Source organism: Embiotoca jacksoni, unplaced genomic scaffold, assembly GCF_022577435.1.
Source record: "Embiotoca jacksoni isolate LCO1_2020_lvr unplaced genomic scaffold, fEmbJac1.0.p SCAF_2, whole genome shotgun sequence".
NCBI lineage: Eukaryota > Metazoa > Chordata > Actinopteri > Embiotocidae > Embiotoca > Embiotoca jacksoni.
Genome location: NW_027185340.1, coordinates 175,001 through 193,929, shown reverse-complemented (window position 1 = coordinate 193,929; position 18,929 = coordinate 175,001). Strand labels below are relative to the sequence as shown.

Here is an 18,929-nt window from a genome sequence, read left to right as displayed (position 1 = left end):
TATTTGGAATTTTTGAAAGCATATTTACATCATAAACTACACATAGCCTACTGCTGGTACCTTCTCTTGGGTTCCCATGTTGGGACAATGGGAACAGAACAATACATGACAATCTTCATTCCCTCCCCTTCTTGCCTTGTCCAATAGAGGATTTTTTTTTTTTTCCACATCTGTGTCACCCATGTTTCTGCAGGAATTAGAGTTAGTCCCACTTTAGTCTTAAGATTTACAATTTTATAATTGGCCGACAAATGTGTGTCAAAAAATTTGACTTAGATTTCCCCCCAGTCTTTAATTTTAGTGATATCACAACTTGTGGACATAAATGCTTAAGATGAGACCTACAGCTCTCTGATTTACAGCTGCATACTTGATGTCTGACACCAAAGTGTCTCTTCCTAATCCGAAAACAAAGGCTGGACTGAAGGAAACACAGTTTGAATGTGGCCTGGCGATTGGTTATTTTTACAGGAGTGAAATATCAATGCCTCATCTTCAAGGAGAAAACTACTTTTCTCAAGGAGCAGCTACAATCTCCTATCTGCTAGTGCTAGCTAGGTTTTTCTAGGGGTTGATAGGAGTAGTTAGGGGTTGTTGATAGGAGTAGTTAGGGGTTGTTGTTGTTGTTGTTGTTGTTGTTGTTGTTGTTAGGAGTAGTTAGGGGTTAGTGTTGTTGTTGTTGTTGTTAGGAGTAGTTAAGGGTTGTTGTTGTTGTTGTTGTTAGGAGTAGTTAGGGGTTGTTGTTAGGAGTAGTTAGGGGTTGTTGATAGGAGTAGTTAGGGGTTGTTGATAGGAGTAGTTAGGGGTTGTTGTTAGGAGTAGTTAGGGGTTGTTGATAGGAGTAGTTAGGGGTTGTTGATAGGAGTAGTTAGGGGTTGTTGTTGTTGTTGTTGTTGTTGTTGTTGTTGTTGTTAGGAGTAGTTAGGGGTTAGTGTTGTTGTTGTTGTTGTTGTTGTTGTTGTTAGGAGTAGTTAAGGGTTGTTGTTGTTGTTGTTGTTAGGAGTAGTTAGGGGTTGTTGTTAGGAGTAGTTAGGGGTTGTTGTTAGGAGTAGTTAGGGGTTGTTGTTAGGAGTAGTTAGGGGTTGTTGTTAGGAGTAGTTAGGGGTTGTTGATAGGAGTAGTTAGGGGTTGTTGTTGTTGTTGTTGTTGTTGTTGTTGTTGTTAGGAGCAGTTAGGGGTTGTTAGGAGTAGATCGGGGTTGTTAGGAGTTGTTAGGGGTTGTTAGGAGTAGATCAGGGTTTCTTGGGGTTGTTTAGACTAGCTGGGAATAGGAATTACTAGGGGTTGTCAGGAATATATAGGGGTTTCTACAGACTGCGAGGGATTTTTAGGGTTAGGGCTTGCTATGGATTTCTTTAGGTTGTTATGAGTAGGCCTGGCGAGGGATTGCTCGGGGTTGCTAGGGGTATGGACAGACAGATGGACAACCCAAAAACATAGTGACTCTGGCCACAGTTGTTGCCAGCTGGTTGGTGTTCAAGTGGTGTCACTGGGAGAGACCAGTTTGGGTAAGGACTGTGTGAAAAGATAATATTAAGGTAACGCTGGTAACTCCGTACCATCAACTATAAATGGAACGGCTTCTTTTGATAACTTACTTTTGGGCTGTGGGTTAGGAAAAGCCAGGGATAGCTTCTTCTGAGGGACAGTGCCTCTTGTGCTTGTCCATCCTCGCCACCTAAACACCTCCCAATACATGACCTCATCACTCAGCCCAATCCCTATCAAGGTCAAGATGACAGTGAAAGTGCACCCCATTATGTAGTTCTCTTCTCACAGAAGAATAACTCAATAATTTAAGACAAAAAAAGATCTCATCTTACATTAACTTATTATTTCCCTATATTGTCATAATTATGAAAAACATCAACTTTACTGTATTTGCCACAGTGAAAGTCTTGTTTAATCTTTGACGCTTTAAAGTCATACACTCCTAGAACTTCCAACAAACCAGCAGCCTGCATACTCTTTCACTTAAACTAACTTAGTAAATCTTGTTGTGCAGGACTTCTTCTTGCTTTCATTATGCAGCTAATTATTGTATCACTTTTAATTGGACTGTTTTCATTTTATTTTATGCTATGCTGTCATTTTCAATTGAAGGGAAATGATCACTTTACATTGAGCTCTGGCACAATCGTGGTACTTCAGATACATCTGCAATGACTGTGGCATAATTAAGTTGTTTAGGAAAAAAGGAAAAACGACATCAGAGGTATTTAAAATGATAAAATTGTTTATTGGAGAGAGCAGTGTGTTTCTGCAAGCTACTTTTTAATTATTTTTTAAAAGCAACAAAAGCCTTTAACTTTCAATATAACCCCACAGTAAAAGTTAAATTAAATGTGTCTGAATTAGACAAGCCCTTTTCTGAGTTTTGTTTTCATGGATCTCTGAGGCAATAAGAAAAATAAAATCACACAAACACACATTTCAATTCCCATTATTTTTCCACGTCCAGGTTTTTCATTCACGCAGTGGATGTGCACATATTTGAGTTTGTGTGGAGGCTCAGATGGCTGCCTGTTTGCATCCAATCTTTCTCTCCACCGCCTTTATCATCGCAGCACAGAGACACTGCAGCGAAACTAGATGGATTCTCCTCTTGTTGCATCTGCTTCTTCAACGCTTTGGTTTCTGCAGCTGCTCCCTCTGTTCCCAACACCTCTCCTGACTCTGCTGTGAGTCATTCCTGTTGTATTTATTGTAACGTGTGCTGTAATGTGGTAAACCACAGTGGCGCAATATAGCTTGCAGATCTCCTTTAAATGTATCAAAATATATATTTCATGTAGGACTCGGGTCATCATGATCTGTAATTAAGAGTTTAGCTTGCTTGCATTTTATAGGAGCATTTGAGCCCTTGTGAGTACCTCTGCATCAAAAAAGTGGAATTTGTTGAACTAAAATTCAAAAAATTTAATTAAAGTAAACTATTAGAGACCATTTTTCAACAGCTTACTGTAAAAACAGATTAATAAAAGAAAGGATCGCTGTGATGGTTCGTGTCATTTGAGGCAGTAAGTCGTAGTATTTACAGCACCAGCTGGGATTATGTAAATAAGCGTTCACGTCGCAGATGAGAACATTCGCAGGACGATTTCCGGTCAGTGCTTGTCTGAGGATGTGGGCTGCCGTCCCACCCAGACACTCCTCAGGGGGAAGTGTTCGTGGGAAGAAATGTAGGCCAATTGATTTCAAAGTTAGCTTTGACTCACACAGTCGAAGCTTTTGTCACACAGACCACAGTTTCTTCTTTCAGAAGATTCATCTGACTTTACTGATCATATGGCAGCTTTCAGAAGAAGTGATTTAAAGGGTAACACTTCTACAAGTGTATTGGTGAAGGTAAAATGAAGTGGATGATCAAGGTAACTGGTTAACATGGATGACACATTGCTTTTTTCATTCCGTTTTATCACAGAAAGACAGACTCTTCTATTCAAATCATCAGCTGTTTGTTCTGCTCTATTCTGGCTGCTGTAATTAGCTGGTATTGTTCTCGGTGTTACTGTTCGTTCCAGGCTTTTATTCTGTCTTTGCTTTCATTTTACCTCCCGCTTATATCTCACTCCCAGGCATCTTTGATGAGTGATTGTGTTTTCCACATGAGTAAATAAAGCCTGGAGGGATGACAGATTGTTGCAACATGCTCAGGTGGGAAAGCGATGAGCTGGCCAACAGGACAAGCGACAAAATAGTCAAAAGGAGAATGATTTTCAGAAGATAGGAGGCTTTCTTTTATTGCAAAAGCTCATTTTTCATTTCCTGGTCTCCGGAGTTTTTTGCGAAATAAATAATACTGCTCCAAATTAATTTGTGTCTCGATTGTCTGTGTGCCCTTCCTGCAGTAATCAGGATGTTCTCATTGTGTGAGTGACTGTGACTGTCCAGTCCTTCAGGTGGCAGGATGGTCACACACTGTCTCAACTCTCTGAGGAGTCATCTGCTCATGTGGGATTTGTTTCTCTGCAAAGTGATGTACATATTTTCGACCTCAGGAAAATTCAAATTGCTGGGGAAATATAACAATAATTGCATATTTCTCATCTCATAATGGACATTAGTTCTTCCCTACAAAGGTTCATTGATGTCACTCAGCAGTGGCCCCATGTACGGAGGAGTACAGCTACTTTCTCTCTTGTTTGCTGCTGTAATTCACAACAATGGTGATTTGCATTAGTTCATACTTATTCTGTTTTACTCATCTGTAGTATATCTAAGGTTTGTCATTTAATGAACTGCAATAGAAAGTCATGATGGCTGCTGCAACGTCCCCTGACAGAAGACATTTAACTGTACCGTTTTATTAACAATAGCTTTGAGCAGGCTGCAGTTCGCAGATAAAAAGACGATCAGTCTTTTGTTATTCTGACATCTCGGCAGTCTTTTTTTGGGCTACTATGAAAAAGGATGGTGTCCCATTTCCTTTTGAATTCACACAAAATGAGATTTCTGTGACAAATTACTATAGACTGTACATAATGACCATTTTACTCTCTTTGGGCTCCCTGAAATGCCTCTTCATCACTGCGCAACAAAAAAGTCAGACAAAATACATTTAGTGGTTTTTGGAAGTTTTAAAGATACATGTCAGATTATTTTGTGATTTTATGTGATCTCACACTGCAAATGAGCTCTTGAATTTTTGTTCCGTCAGACTATGGAAAAAAACATTGACAGTGTTATCTGTCACATGCTTGTATATCTTAAAAAAATATGGTCTTCACACTCACCCACCGGGTTGTTTACACTCGCCACCTCTCATAGTTTCCAGCATAAAACATGCAGATATCATATCTGGGACAGCGTGGACTTTGATGGATGGTTTCATTATATGTGCTTGTTTTTCTGTCTTTTTAAGGAAAAACAAGGCAATTTGATTTTATGGTCTCCTCCGATTCCATAGATTGAGAGCATTTATTAAACTTAAACTTAATTGCTACTGACTGGTGCAGATATAAAAATATTCTTTTAAAAATTGATATTTTTGAAATGCCAACTTTTGAGACAAGACAGGAAATAAGGAGGGGGAGAGGATGGGTTACATACAGTAAACGTTCGATTTACTTGCATCTTACAGCCCTGAACCACCGGGATGCTTCTACATATGGGCAACTCAAAGTGTATTTAAACCCTTTTTATGCTATGTATGAACAAAAACATGAAAGATATATATATATATATAGATATAGATATATACTGTACTGTATATACTGTGCATTTTATATTTTATATTTAATATTTAATATTTTTACTGCTATTTTACTGCTATTTTATTGCTTTCTATTATTCTATTATTATCTTATTGCTTCCTGTATGCTGCTGTAGCGAAAAAAAATTTCCCCTCAGGGATTAATAAAGTAACTACCTAACCTAACCTAAGACTTCAATGCAAAAACACTCATAGACTTACTGTTAACATTGATCATGTCTCGTAATTTTAAGGTTTGTTTTATACAGTACTTTTTTTAAAGGCCAATAATAAAGTAATAGTGCAAGAAAAGATGCCCACTTTTATCAGGCATCTTGTTCAGCTATACTGAAAGTGGAGTTCACTGGTGTTTCTGTGGGTCTCTTGTTTTTCTTGAGTGAACACAGTCATTGAAATCATTACTGTGACCTTTCACAGTCATAGCATTACACCAGTGAGAAACATAGAACAGAGATACTGACTAAATACTGTCACTACCATTCATTATTCACTCACCGCTCACAGTCACTACTTTTGGAGTTAAGCCTCCCAATATGTAAATTAAATATTGAACAAAGTTTCAGTAAAAATGAGCCACTAAATGTCTGCATTAATGAATATTTACATTTCTAAAGAGGAACTGTGTTGTATCTCCACCTTCAACTCTGTTAAATTGAGCCAGATGAGAGACTGGATTGTCTTAAATCCTCTCTCAAACACACAGCTGCTGCTTTTGACCTGATGACTGATGATACTGCTGGTGCTAATGTGCGTGTGACCATGTTAATTTGCAGTTTATTCCTGTGGGGATTCCTCAGCTTTCCTCTGATAGATCTGTAAATCTGCCTGCTTGGTCGGAATGCAACACTTCAACACCCTGAACGCCACGGAGAGGCTGCCGCATAACGAACCTGCCACTCACTCCTCAGCCAAGCTGTGTGTGTGTGTGTGTGTGTGTGTGTGTGTGTGTGTGTGTGTGTGTGTGTGTGTGTGTGTGTGTGTGTGTGTGTGTGTGTGTGTGTGTGTGTGTGTGTGAGAAAAGTTTAGACCGTTTTCCTTCCAGATATCTCGCTGGGCGAGGGAAGATTAATTTCTCTGCCAACACAACACCCCCAATTTTAGAGAAAGTAATATTTGTCCATGTTTTGTCAAGATGTTGTAGCTCTATGTTTAGTACTCACCATATTTTCAGACACATTTAAATGTGGCTTAAACACAATCTTAAATTCATGAAAGCTCAGCCTCAGTTGGAGAAGAACAAAGATCGATCATCATCAAGTTGCTTTCTGGAACAGATGTTGTTGAGATAGTTTTACTTTGTAAACGCTCAAAACCTTTATTTAACTCTGGATGGGCATCTTGGTAAAAACGTGCATTTTCTAGAAATATCAGACCTGTATGGTGAATAAAGATGGCTCACTCTGTCGGGACAAACACAGGCTCTGTGATCCAGTGGCCGGTCGGGTCCCGACACCTCTTCTTGTGATCCAGTGGCCGGTCGGGTCCCGACACCTCTTCTTGTGATTCAGTGGCCGGTCGGGTCCCGACACCTCTTCTTGTAATTCAGTGGCCGGTCGGGTCCCGACACCTCTTCTTGTGATCCAGTGGCCGGTCGGGTCCCGACACCTCTTCTTGTGATCCAGTGGCCGGTCGGGTCCCGACACCTCTTCTTGTGATCCAGTGGCCGGTCGGGTCCCGACACCTCTTCTTGTGATCCAGTGGCCGGTCGGGTCCCGACACCTCTTCTTGTGATTCAGTGGCCGGTCGGGTCCCGACACCTCTTCTTGTGATCCAGTGGCCGGTCGGGTCCCGACACCTCTTCTTGTGATCCAGTGGCCGGTCGGGTCCCGACACCTCTTCTTGTGATCCAGTGGCCGGTCGGGTCCCGACACCTCTTCTTGTGATTCAGTGGCCGGTCGGGTCCCGACACCTCTTCTTGTGATCCAGTGGCCGGTCGGGTCCCGACACCTCTTCTTGTGATCCAGTGGCCGGTCGGGTCCCGACACCTCTTCTTGTGATTCAGTGGCCGGTCGGGTCCCGACACCTCTTCTTGTGATCCAGTGGCCGGTCGGGTCCCGACACCTCTTCTTGTGATCCAGTGGCCGGTCGGGTCCCGACACCTCTTCTTGTGATCCAGTGGCCGGTCGGGTCCCGACACCTCTTCTTGTGATCCAGTGGCCGGTCGGGTCCCGACACCTCTTCTGGAGTTCATGTCACTCGTTGGCAGCTGGTTGTCTCCCTGTGAGTAATTCTTTCAAAACAGCTGCTGATGGACAATAATGTGTTTCTCCCTGGTGTGTATTTGCACGTGTTTGCAGCTGCAGCAGTGGCGGGCCCAGCAGGAGGAGGTGGCTAAGCTGGAGGCAGCTATAGCAACTCGACGACAGGAGGAGGAGGAGGCGAAGTTCAAGAGGGAGCAGGAGAAGGAGGCCGCCGTCAGGTCGCAGCAGAAAGAAAAAGTAACACTTCTTCTTCACTTCCATCACAATGACTGTTGGACTTCCTTCAGCACTTTATGAGACGTGTTCACAGAAATCTGTGTTTCACTCGCTCGTGCGATTCCGTTTCTTATATTTTAAGGTCTCTATGTGTTACCAGGAAGAAAATGGTTGCACACAACTTTTGTAAAATCATATTATGATCTATATAATATGATGTATGATTTAAATAATACATTAGTGCATAAGACATTTCCATGCACACTGTACAGTAGATATATTACAGCATGTATTCTTCGCTAGATGATAGATGTTATTTTTTCCTGAGCTCTCGAGATCCATCACTTATTTTGTGCATACAAGTTTATTGTCTTGTGTAAGAAGGGAAAAAAAGACAATGAATTTTTGTGCTCCATTATCATGCAGCCTGCCTACTTGAGATGCACACAGCCACCTCACAACGGAGGGAACTTGGTCAATCAAAACCCAGCGGCTGTCCACAGCAGGAGTGATCGACCGAGTGTTTTAACAGACAGAAGGCTGAGATATGTTTGGTTGATGATGGATGTTTATGGCGTGCCAAAAATAAAAACAGATATCATATTGGCAGCTTGATCTCACGGTGCACAGATAGCAATGATTACACAGAAAATACAGTACAACATTTTATTTGATGTCCCGAAACCGTTTGGAGTTTGTACGGAAAGGAAGAAATATGGCTCACTGTCCACTGAACAAACACCAATAGTTCTTGTAGGCTGTTTTATAGAAGCATGGGAACTGTTATGGGGCTGTCCCACACCTGTCAAGACTTGTAAATAACTTGTTTTTTCTTTAGGTAAAAAGAAAAACATATATGGTATTTTTTTAGCCTTACGGAGCGCTGTATAAAATAAAACCATAAACCATCAAATAAAGCCATAGTTTCAGCAGCAAAGGCTTTTTGATATATGCAGTGAATTGATGAAATTTCACTGCCTTCAAGTTCTATTTGTGGCTTCAATGTCTGAAGGATTCAATTGTGGGATTTTAAATTGAAAGCATATATTGTTACAATTATCTTGATATTTTGCTTGTTCATTTTTGTTATTGAACCCACAGGTGCGACAGCATCCGAATGTGTGTGTGTTCGAGTGGTTAATCATCTCTCTCCTCGGGGGTCTGCTCGGAGACTATAGGCAACTTGAGACACTTTCTGATTAATGAGCACATTTAGGCCTCATTGGATTCCATATAATTCAGCACAATAGTCTGGCAGACATTGAAATATCATCTCATTCTCTTTATTTACATTTATCTGATTCCCGCTTCATCTCAATCAATAGGACATGATGATCCTCGGAGATCTTCGGGAGTGTGGGTCGTATTCTTGTTAACTTTTTGTCTTTATTCTCGGTTGTTTTGTTCCCCCAGGTCAGACAGTTTTATTTAAAGCAGCAGAAGAGGAGGGAGGTGCTGCAGCAGAGGGATCAAGAGAGACTTTCTCATCTGAGGAGCGTCATGGAAGAACAGGCACAGCGAGATAAGCAGAGGTGAGTGTTGCATCATGGGACCTTGACTTTTCAGTGCTGCCTAGTGCATCACAGTGATTAAAAGACCATCCAGAAACCTAAAGAAAATGTTATTTCCTGATAGTAAAACTTGTATTTACCTTTTTTTCTTTTGGGCTTACAATCACAGGCATATACAGTACAGTATGGAGGAGTCCAAAAGTCTCAGACCACTGGTGAAGATGTGTCTATATTTCATATTTTAAAATAGCCTTTGTTATCGCAGCAGGATGTTCCAATGTTTCAAAGAGCTTCGTGTGATGTCAGGAATGCTCAGTTGTCTATTTATTCAACAGGGTTGATGTCAGGTGACTGTGGAGGAAAGCCCACCACAGTCCACACTCCGTAGTCTTCTTTGGTTTTGAAGTAGTTCTTCCAAAGCTTTGATTAGATTTAGATTTGGACTTTATTAATCCCACAGTGGGGAAATTTGGTCGTCACAGCAGCATAGAAAAACAGAAGGTGCACACAATGTGAAAAATTTTACAAATACGTATAAGACATTAGTGTTTTTTTCTGCCGTTTTTTATGTTCTTGACCCTCTATCAGTCCACTTTGCTTGTTGATGCTGCAGAGGGATGAACCAACACTTTGACAAATGTCTGAATGCTCATTGTCGTTCCAAACGTTGTACATAGAATATCCACCTACTATGCAGCCTGTATAAAACTTAAAAATAAGTATAAATAAAGTAATAAATTGCACTTTAAGTATGCTGTAATATTTATCGCTGAATCAAAAATATAATAGTCATCAGAAGTTTGATTTCAGCTTCTCGGATTAGAAAAATTCTGTGAAAACGAAGCAAACGTCCAGCGGCAGTGGAGATGTCCCTCCTCCGTGACCACATCCAGACACAATCACTGGTGCTGCTGGATCTGCTCTTTAAACTATCAAGCCCAAAGCCTGATGTTAAATTACTGCTGAAACACGGAAGATTCTGCCTTCAAAACCTCTCCTGCACAGAGACGAGCATTAATATCATACAATATACAGTAATGATGTTGACTTTGGTTGTGAGAACTAGACTCTGGCAGGAATGAGAACAGGAATCATGGGCCCTGAGAAAGAGATCACAACATGAACAGGATGATAAGAGAGAATCTCTCCTCTGGCAGCTCCATAAAACCCTCCACGGCCGGAGGCCTGCTGTGTCAGCAGCGTTAGGTTGATGGTGGCTGTGGTGGAGGCAGAAAAAGGGCTGTTTAGGTCTGATGTCCACAACCTCTCTGCTCCCTCCAGGGTGCACTTTCGGGCAGATGTGTTGGAGCAGCGAAGGATGGAGAGGGAGGTCCGGGAGCTGGAGCGGCAAAAAGAAGACCAAGAGAGACAGAACCGTCTGGAAGCTCTCAGAAACCAGGTGGATCATTATCTGGTCTTAACACATCCAAGCACTCCGATTAGTTCTGTCAGCTGAAGTAACTCACAAGAGAAGAATTGGACTCATCCTTATCTGAGTAAAGGCGTCGCTGCTACTCTATGGCAGTCAGTTAGAAGACAATTGTGTGTAATCAATGCATTTAATGTGGTCTTCTTCTTTATCTGAGGTTGCGGTGGTGGCAGAAGCTGACCCAGAGAGGATGATGGCAGATACAGAAGCTTGGAGGAGTCGACACCTGAATGTGAAGGAGTCTGAGCTCCAGAAGCCTCTCTACAGTATTAACACGTACACAGACACACAGGTGAGGCAGGATAACATCGACCCTCCTGTAACCTTCACCTTGTGTTTGGAAGATTGCAAAGACTCTGCAGCTGCATGAACATTTGCCCTGATTTTCCTTATCTATGCTTTGTGTATATTGCACCTATAAAACTCATTCCCTGGTCATATTCGGTCGTTTATGTTTCGTTTCATCTCGACTGACCGCTGACCCATGCAGTGTGGTCAAATTATGCAATCTGGGAGGCTGGTCAAACAGTGTTTGTCCTCATTTCAGCGCAGGCTTGAACCCGAGGCCACCAAGTCAATATATGAGCTGTAGAGTGCGTGTGTGTGTTTTGTTATCACTGTAGAGAAGAAGTTCGAATTTTTGGTTATTGTGCAACACAGATAATAACTAATGATTGTAAAACAGTGAGATCTTCTCCTCCAGGACCAAACCGTGAAGAATTAGTGATTAACCTCATTTCAAGTGTTAAATGTGTAGTGAACCATGACAACAAACAACGGTAATGTGCCGGGTGTAATCTAACATAAAACAGCAGGAAATGTTTTATTGACCTTTAGTTTTTTTTTCTATCTGTTTTCCAGATTGTGTCTGATCCCAGAGTGCGTGTTGAGCAGGCGCTGCGGGAGGCTGGACTGCACCACAGCCAGTATGCCAAGGAGCTTCTGTCTGTTATCAAACCCCTCAAACCACCTCGACGAGACACAGCATCCGGACTTAAATTGTGACGGAGGTTTTGTTTGGATTCACATTTTTATTAAGTCCAACCAAACTGTTCTGCATTTTGCACATAAATTCTAAAGTTGAAGTATAAGACTCCTTTTAACAGCTCATGTTGTTTGCTGCAACAGCTGCTGTACTTTCCAAGTACCTTTATAATTCAATAAGTATTGACCACCAAGTGACAGAGTGCAATTGCTATTATTGATTTTTAATGTAGATTATATACTCGCACCTCATGAGCAATACAGTATGATACAGCATCTCTGAGAATGACATTTACATCAAACAACAGCAAAAAATAAATCTCTCAGCTAAGAATCAAGTTATTTACTGACTGCTGACATCAGGGTTTTATTACATGTACAAACGTGTATGACAGACGCTGCTAAGTGTGAGTTTGTCTCTGAGTATCAAGTAACACATTTAATGCTGAAATATGTCACGTCATGAGACAAATTACTCAAGAAAAATTATGTTTTTTCATCTAGAAAGCTTGTAGGAAGACAAACCTGAAAAACCAGAAGCCAGTGACTGACTGCAAATCTCTACAAGTAGTGGACAATTTCTTGCTATTTTTATTCCGATCATTCAACATGTTAAATTCGTTTCTGAATAAACAACAAACATCCCATCTGGATTTAGAATAATCTGGATTTCTATTAGATTTGTATTCATAGCTAAAATGATTATTGTCTGTAAGTTGCAGTCTTGGCAGAGAAAAACATACAGAACACATTATTTGGAATTTTTTTATTATCTCACATTTATCAAAGCATTAAATATCAAAAGATACAATAGATACATATGCAACATGCTTAATATTTTAGCCTCATCAAGTTAATCATAATGTGCAACTTTTAAATAAGTGTCTAATTCACATATCAACATGTTAAGTGCAGTATATTTAGTGTACATATCCACATATCAGTCAAAGCTATCTACAGTCTTTTAAGGAGGCTGGGGTGTCAGACAATATGTCCCAGGCGTTTCTTGATGAAGTGGGACACCAGGACTTGAGGTCTCTGCTGGTACTCCACCAGAACGTCGTGAGGGGAGGTGATCTGGTCTCCTTCAAAGCGGTTCAGCAGTGTAACACAGACCACAGCCGCTGGACAGGAAAAGGGAGATTATCAGTGTTACTACATGCTAATTTACTTGGTCATCATGTTGGACATCATTGGTCAAAACATAAGTCAGTAGAAACAAGACACACATATCTATCTATCTATTCCAGACAGCGCAGGTCTCTACAGACCAATATGGAAGCAGGCTAATTGAAAGAAGTATCTGTACAGCCGTCAGTGAGGCGGACAGAGTTCAACATGCAGAACAAAATACCTTTGACGTTGCAGACACGGCACATAGCAGCAAAAACTGTGGACTCCATTTCAATATTCCTCACTCCGGCCTCATGAGCGCTCCTCAGATACTCCAGTTTTTCTTCACGAGAGAAGGAGCAGAGAGCTCCGTCAAGTCGGCCTTGACCTACAGAGACAAAGAACAGGATCTGTCAGCACATAACGAGCACAAGTGGCCTTACAAGTAAATGATGCATACAAAACAAGAACATCTGCATGAGCTGCTGTTTGATACTGTACCTTCATAGAAGTCATGGGTGCACATGGTGTTTCCAATCACTGTAGGAACGTTCTGAAGCTCGGAGGAGCACTGCAGAAGCTCGCTGGCCACTCCCTCGTCCAGCTCAGTGCTCCTGGTGATAACTTTACCCAGAACCACCTGCTCAAACTGGGGGCGGAAAGAGTAGTCCACAGCTTTATCTGTGATCACCACGGTGCCTGGAGCCAGACCTGGAGGTGACAGGGCAGCGTTGTTCTCATACGTGTGCTTGAGGACTACTTAATGTTCATGTTCACTGTGTGTAAAACTTTCTGTCACCTCCAAAACCAAAAACGATGTTCTTACCGACTCCACCAGACGTTCCCAGGCGAAACAAGACCACGTCACGGCACTGAGCATGGTGCAGCAGTTTGATGAGCTCATGAAGCATGATGGAGATGGAGGGGACACCCATTCCATGCTGCAATATACACAATGGATTGAAATGATTTTATACTTATTACTTACACCAATATTTCAAGAAGTCTACAAGAAGAGTATCCTGTGAATTAGGGAACACTTACGCTGACGGAGAGCACCGGTCCCACTTTGTACATGCAGTAGCGATCAGTTCCCTCACAGATATCTCGGACTTCTTCTGGGTTTCCGGGCAGGTTCAGCTCCTCGTGGATGAACTGGGCGAAAGCCTTCATTCGATTCGCGCTGCCACCGACACACACAAACTGGGACACGGAGAAAGACGGAGGATTAGTGATCCGTTTTCTGGCTCTTACAAAATCATTTTCTTTTTAACTGGCCTTATTTTACCAACCTTAAGGTCCCCAAACATTTCTGGGAGGTTGTGAGTCTTGGTGCTCAAGCTGAAGTGGTAGAGAATGTCCTCCTCCATGGTGTCCAAATAGGGATTTTTCACTTGGACCTTTTGTCTGAGAGCATTTTATAGCAATTTAGTACTTGAATAGAAGTGAAATCAAAATGTGGGCTAAGTTCATGTTAAATGGACTATTAAACACAATTACATAAGCTGTATGTTGAAGAAAAAGTCTGTATTGAAGACAAACAACAAGAAAAAACAGTTGGTCCTTACTTGATGTACTCATTGCCGTCCTTCCCCACACAGTTGAGAAGAATCAGGGCCATGGCTGCAGGAGACGCTTCCAAAATCACCTTGAAATATCTTCAAAAGTTGCTGTAAAAGTATCGTAAGTTCTTGTTGTGTCTGTTTTTCAGATTAGTTATGTCCGACTGCAGAACTGATATAGTGTTGACCTCTGACCTTGCCACTGATTGGTTCCAAAAAGAGGAGTAGCAGCCCCAAACAAACCGATTGGCTCGGTTCCAGAGCGTCAACATACCCTTAAAAAGGAAGCCATGACAGCTGCAATGAAAACAAGCTACGTTACATGAACAGCTGTGACTCAACAACGGACTGAGACTGAAGTATTGTCTGGTAAGAACAGGGAGATGACCTCTGACCCTGGTGGGGAACACATCAAAACAGGAACTCCTCCTGTCGATGGAAAACCAACAGAAACTCTGCTCCTCCAGCCTCACAGCAAATAAGACAAAGTGAAAAAAGAAAGATTTTGAAACCTTGTGAATTGTTTTAAATTTATTTGAATCATCAAACTTTTCTTGTGAGAAGTTGCAGTTACAAACAGCAAAAAAGAAGAAACACAGGAGATCACTGGCGCTTCTTTCTGTTGGAGATGCAGTTAATGTGGCACCACTAACGGGCACAATAAATAAAAGGACCTGGCTTGATTTCAGCGAAGCACTTTCCCACTTAAATACATCTCACATAACAAAACAATTGAAAATAAGTAAATGGTTTGATGTGGCTCCGCATGAAGGAGTAAAGAAATAAATGTCAGAGGAAAGGATGGCAACTATTCCTGTTGGAAACGTGTGAATTTGCACATCCTTTTCTCCTGGTGGTCCTCCGATCTGTTGACATGGAAATATAGAAGAGCATTATTCAACTCATCATTATCACATAACTCACCTCGATTTAAACATTGTGCTATCAAGAAGCATCAGAAATGCTTGATGGCTGAACTCTTCAAACTTCACATGTCAGATTGTGTCGCCATCATCTCGTGGAGGTTTCATCACGTCTGACTGCGGCAGCCTTCATATGTTCTTATTGTAGTCGAGGTGCAACTTGAAAGCATATCGATGAAAACGGACGTGGAAAAGTGTTGCTCAAGGATGCGCTACTTACTGGAGACGTCACTTAGCGTGTGGTGGTTTGGTGTCTTCTACGTAACCGAAGCTCAGCAGCTTCGACATGTCGACGGAAGCTGGTTTCTTGTCAAAGACACTGAAAGAACATCAAACACATAAAGTTCAATGTGATGGAAACATCATTTTGAGCTTTCTCAGTGGAACATTGGTCTTTACAGATACAGATGATATAATGATCTCACAGTTTGTCATTGCCACAAAGGGCTGGCGAATATATTGATATTGTGATATAAAAGTAGATGTCGTCTTAGAATTTAAATACCATAATATGGTAATATGGCATGAAGGTTATCATTTCCTGGTTTTAAAGGCTGCATTACATTAAAGTGATGTCATTTTCTAAACTTAACAGACTGTTTGTTCTACGTGTTGTTATTTGCCCCCCCCCCATTATACCCACATTACTGATGATTTTTCATCAACAATGTCATTGTGTAAATCCCTTGTTTCAACGTTGAGGTGTTTGGTCCAAAGTGAAGTGATATTTGAATGTGTTCTTAGTGTCTGTTAGATTAAGACGACAGTGGACATGTTCAAACCTGAAACATGGACCCGTCTGACTCTCTGGCCACTTATTACAAAAATATTCTTTCTAAATGTGCACAAAGTTCACACTTTGTATTTGCAGTTGCCAGATTTCTCTTTACTGTGCAACAAACAAACAACTCTTTAGAAATGATCCAAACAAGTCACTGACTCACATTCAGCTTTTAACACCTTTTTTCTTAAGATGGAGCAGAAGTTATTAATTTAGACTCTATTGTCAGGAAATGTCTGGATGCTCTGTTAAATTCACTCGTCTTCCTCTGAGACTTTATAGCTGACAGTAGAAAATTCTTGCAATAAATTGAATAGTTCTGGGAAAAGGTGAAATAATCTCTCCACATTTATAAATTTGCTTGTTTTGACAAATGTGATTTTAGATCAAAAATGTTGAGCAGGTCCTTTGTGGACAAACAGTATCTTGTCTCGAGCATCTTGTCTCTTGATTATTTGGTGTTTTTGACAATGACATTCCCCCGATGTACACTGAACACAGCACCGATCAGCTGAGCCAAAGCAAACAGTAAACATCCACATTTGTCCAGAAGCCCATTGCTCTCCGTGCTGTTTTGTGTGGACAGACTGTGCAGCCAGACACCAGCATTTCTGCTTCGTCATCACAACACAGAAACATATGGAGTAGAATTTACGTAACATCCTCACAAACAGATTAAAACTATTGTTTAAAAAGGTTTTTCAGCCATTTATCTTACGTGTTGTAATGCTAATAACAAGAGAATTACACCAATGAAAAAGACTAACAAACAACCACCCTGCAGATTACGAAACACGCAGTTACAGTCGTCATAGCAAACAACAGTCAGGACAGGTTCACCTCTATCACAGTCACATCGTCATTCGTATATTGAAACAGGTTTTTCTTGCTATAAGGGACAAAATCGACACTGTAATACATCCAAATCTGGTTTTAGCACTGAGTCTTTTTAAACACGAACAATATTACAACTACATTATATTTCCCTCTTTGTGTTTCTCTGTTGAGCTGCAGTGGAAAAATAAGGAAATTCACACTGACAAGACTGTAACTGTACTTTAACTTTGTAATCAACTTCTTTTGTCCTGCTCTGGTGGCTGAAACCAGAGAACACGGACTACAGACGTGATCCCACATCACTCACAATCAGACTGTCGTAGTAACGGTTAATGGCCAGCGGGAACAGGAGGAACAATTTCAGAAAACAAATACTGTCACAGTGTACATATGTGCACCTGACTGTTGTTTTAAAATGAGAAAAATAGCCTTATGAAGAGCCACTGGGTATAGATATGGTTCATTAAGTTCATTATCTATGACAATAGAATAATTGGTTAGTACATAGGACTCTAAAGACCATGCACTTCTTTCATTCAGTTCCTTCCAGTCATTGTAACTGACCTGGTTTGAACTATTCTGTTTCTGGGAGTAAACACTTAGTTTATATTCTGAAACAGCCCTTAAACTAAATATCCTACAGAACAGCACCATCTTGTGGCCACATGCACTTACATCCTCTTGAATTTGTTGGCCTCCTGATATTGACTGCATGTCTGCAATTTCTCCATCTGGCTGCCATCAACATGGATGTTGTCCTGATCATAAAAGAACACAAAACTAAGTCACAGTGTGTGATGGTTATTTTGTGAATACATTTTTTTCCATCTCTTTCTGCAGCATGTTAGTATTTTGCTCTCGTTGTGAGTGTAAATCATTGACAAACAGGTACCTGAACCACGTTGTAGGGCTGTTTGATCAAGTAACAATTACATTAAGTGTTACATTACAGCATCACTAATAGTCCTTCAATTTGTCTGAAACTGTGGGGTCATCACATAATAAAACAACAGTGTTATTACGGCGGCTGACATGGCTAAATGACTTTCTAAATGACTTTATCATTTCTGTGTTTACCTTCTGTTTTCCATTGCTGCTGAGATGATCCCTCTGCAGGGCAGACACGTCCGTCCCAAAGGGAGGCTTTAGTGGTTGAAAAGCTCCCGGGTTTTTCTTCTCCTCACTGTTAATTAGACAGTTGGAAAAAAACAAAACGGGGACATTAAATGACAGCTTGAACAGATAAACAAGATTACATGCAAATCTGTCCTCTATTGGCAGAAATAGAGTTGTAGCATTAGTATGAATACTGTGGTGGTACTGGGAATGGTAGTATGTTATCAGCAGTATAGTACTGAGTATTAGTGTCAGTGACGGGTGTGGGAGTATTTTTAGTCACAAACTTTGAATAGTACACACAGTGCATCCGGAAAGTATTCACAGCGCTTCACTTATTCCACATTTTGTTATATTACAGCTTTATTCCAAAATGGATTAAATTCATTTTTTTCCTCAACATTCTGCACACAATATCCCATAATGATAAAGTGAAAATAGTTTGTTGAAAATTTTTGCAAATCTATTAAAAATAAAGAACGAAAATATAACACGTACTTAAGTATTCACAGTCTTTGCTCAATACTTTGTTGAAGCACCTTTGGCAGAAATTACAGCCTCAAGTCTTTTTGAGTATGATGCTACAAGCTTGGCTCCTATTCTTGGGCAGTTTCTCCCGTTCTTCTTTGCAGGACCTCTGAAGCTCCATCAGGTTGGATGGGGAGCGTCGGTGCTCAGACATCTTCAGATCTCTCCAGAGATGTTCAATCAGGTTCAAGTCTGGGCTCTGCCTGGGCCTCTCAAAGACATTCACAGAGTTGTCCCGAAGACACTCCTTTGTTATCTTGGTTGTGTGCTTCGGGTCGTTGTCCTGTTGGAAGATGAACCTTCGCCCCAGTCTGAGGTCCAGAGCGCTCTGGAGAAGGTTTTCATCAAGGATGTCTCTGTACATCGCTGCATTCATCTTTCCCTCCATCCTGACTAGTCTCCCAGTTCCTGCCGCTGAAAAACATCCCCACATCATGATGCTGCCACCACCATGCTTCACCGTAGAGATGGTGTTGGTCAGGTGATGAGCGCTGCCTGGTTTCCTCCAAACAT

The 18,929-nt window shown here is 41.2% G+C and overlaps 3 protein-coding genes across 5 annotated transcripts in view; 1 reads left to right on the top strand and 2 right to left on the bottom strand.

The window, feature by feature from the left end:
• The window catches only part of LOC138200805 (coiled-coil domain-containing protein 148-like), a 37,435-nt gene extending 21,689 nt beyond the window's left edge, over nucleotides 1-15,746 (top strand). For all 3 annotated transcript variants that reach the window (XM_069153700.1, XM_069153698.1, XM_069153701.1), the window contains 5 exons: nucleotides 7,513-7,653; nucleotides 9,046-9,164; nucleotides 10,425-10,542; nucleotides 10,730-10,864; nucleotides 11,434-15,746. In XM_069153700.1, coding sequence (XP_069009801.1) covers nucleotides 7,513-7,653; nucleotides 9,046-9,164; nucleotides 10,425-10,542; nucleotides 10,730-10,864; nucleotides 11,434-11,577 — 657 coding nt within the window. In that variant the 3' untranslated portion in view covers nucleotides 11,578-15,746. The remainder of the gene's footprint in view (nucleotides 1-7,512; nucleotides 7,654-9,045; nucleotides 9,165-10,424; nucleotides 10,543-10,729; nucleotides 10,865-11,433) is intronic.
• Nucleotides 12,538-14,505, bottom strand: upp2 (uridine phosphorylase 2). The gene is made up of 8 exons (XM_069153706.1): nucleotides 14,427-14,505; nucleotides 14,238-14,339; nucleotides 13,962-14,076; nucleotides 13,714-13,872; nucleotides 13,496-13,610; nucleotides 13,171-13,380; nucleotides 12,911-13,057; nucleotides 12,538-12,680 (listed from the first exon to the last, which is right to left on the bottom strand). The coding sequence occupies exons 2-8, from the start codon at nucleotides 14,288-14,290 to the stop codon at nucleotides 12,538-12,540; spliced, it is 942 nt and encodes a 313-aa protein (XP_069009807.1). The 5' UTR covers nucleotides 14,291-14,339; nucleotides 14,427-14,505.
• Nucleotides 14,238-18,929, bottom strand: part of LOC138200809 (uncharacterized protein C7orf57-like) — a 17,425-nt gene continuing 12,733 nt past the window's right edge. Inside the window, 4 exon segments of the mRNA XM_069153707.1 lie at nucleotides 14,238-14,506; nucleotides 15,375-15,473; nucleotides 17,448-17,530; nucleotides 17,850-17,955. Coding sequence (XP_069009808.1) covers nucleotides 15,383-15,473; nucleotides 17,448-17,530; nucleotides 17,850-17,955 — 280 coding nt within the window. The 3' untranslated portion in view covers nucleotides 14,238-14,506; nucleotides 15,375-15,382.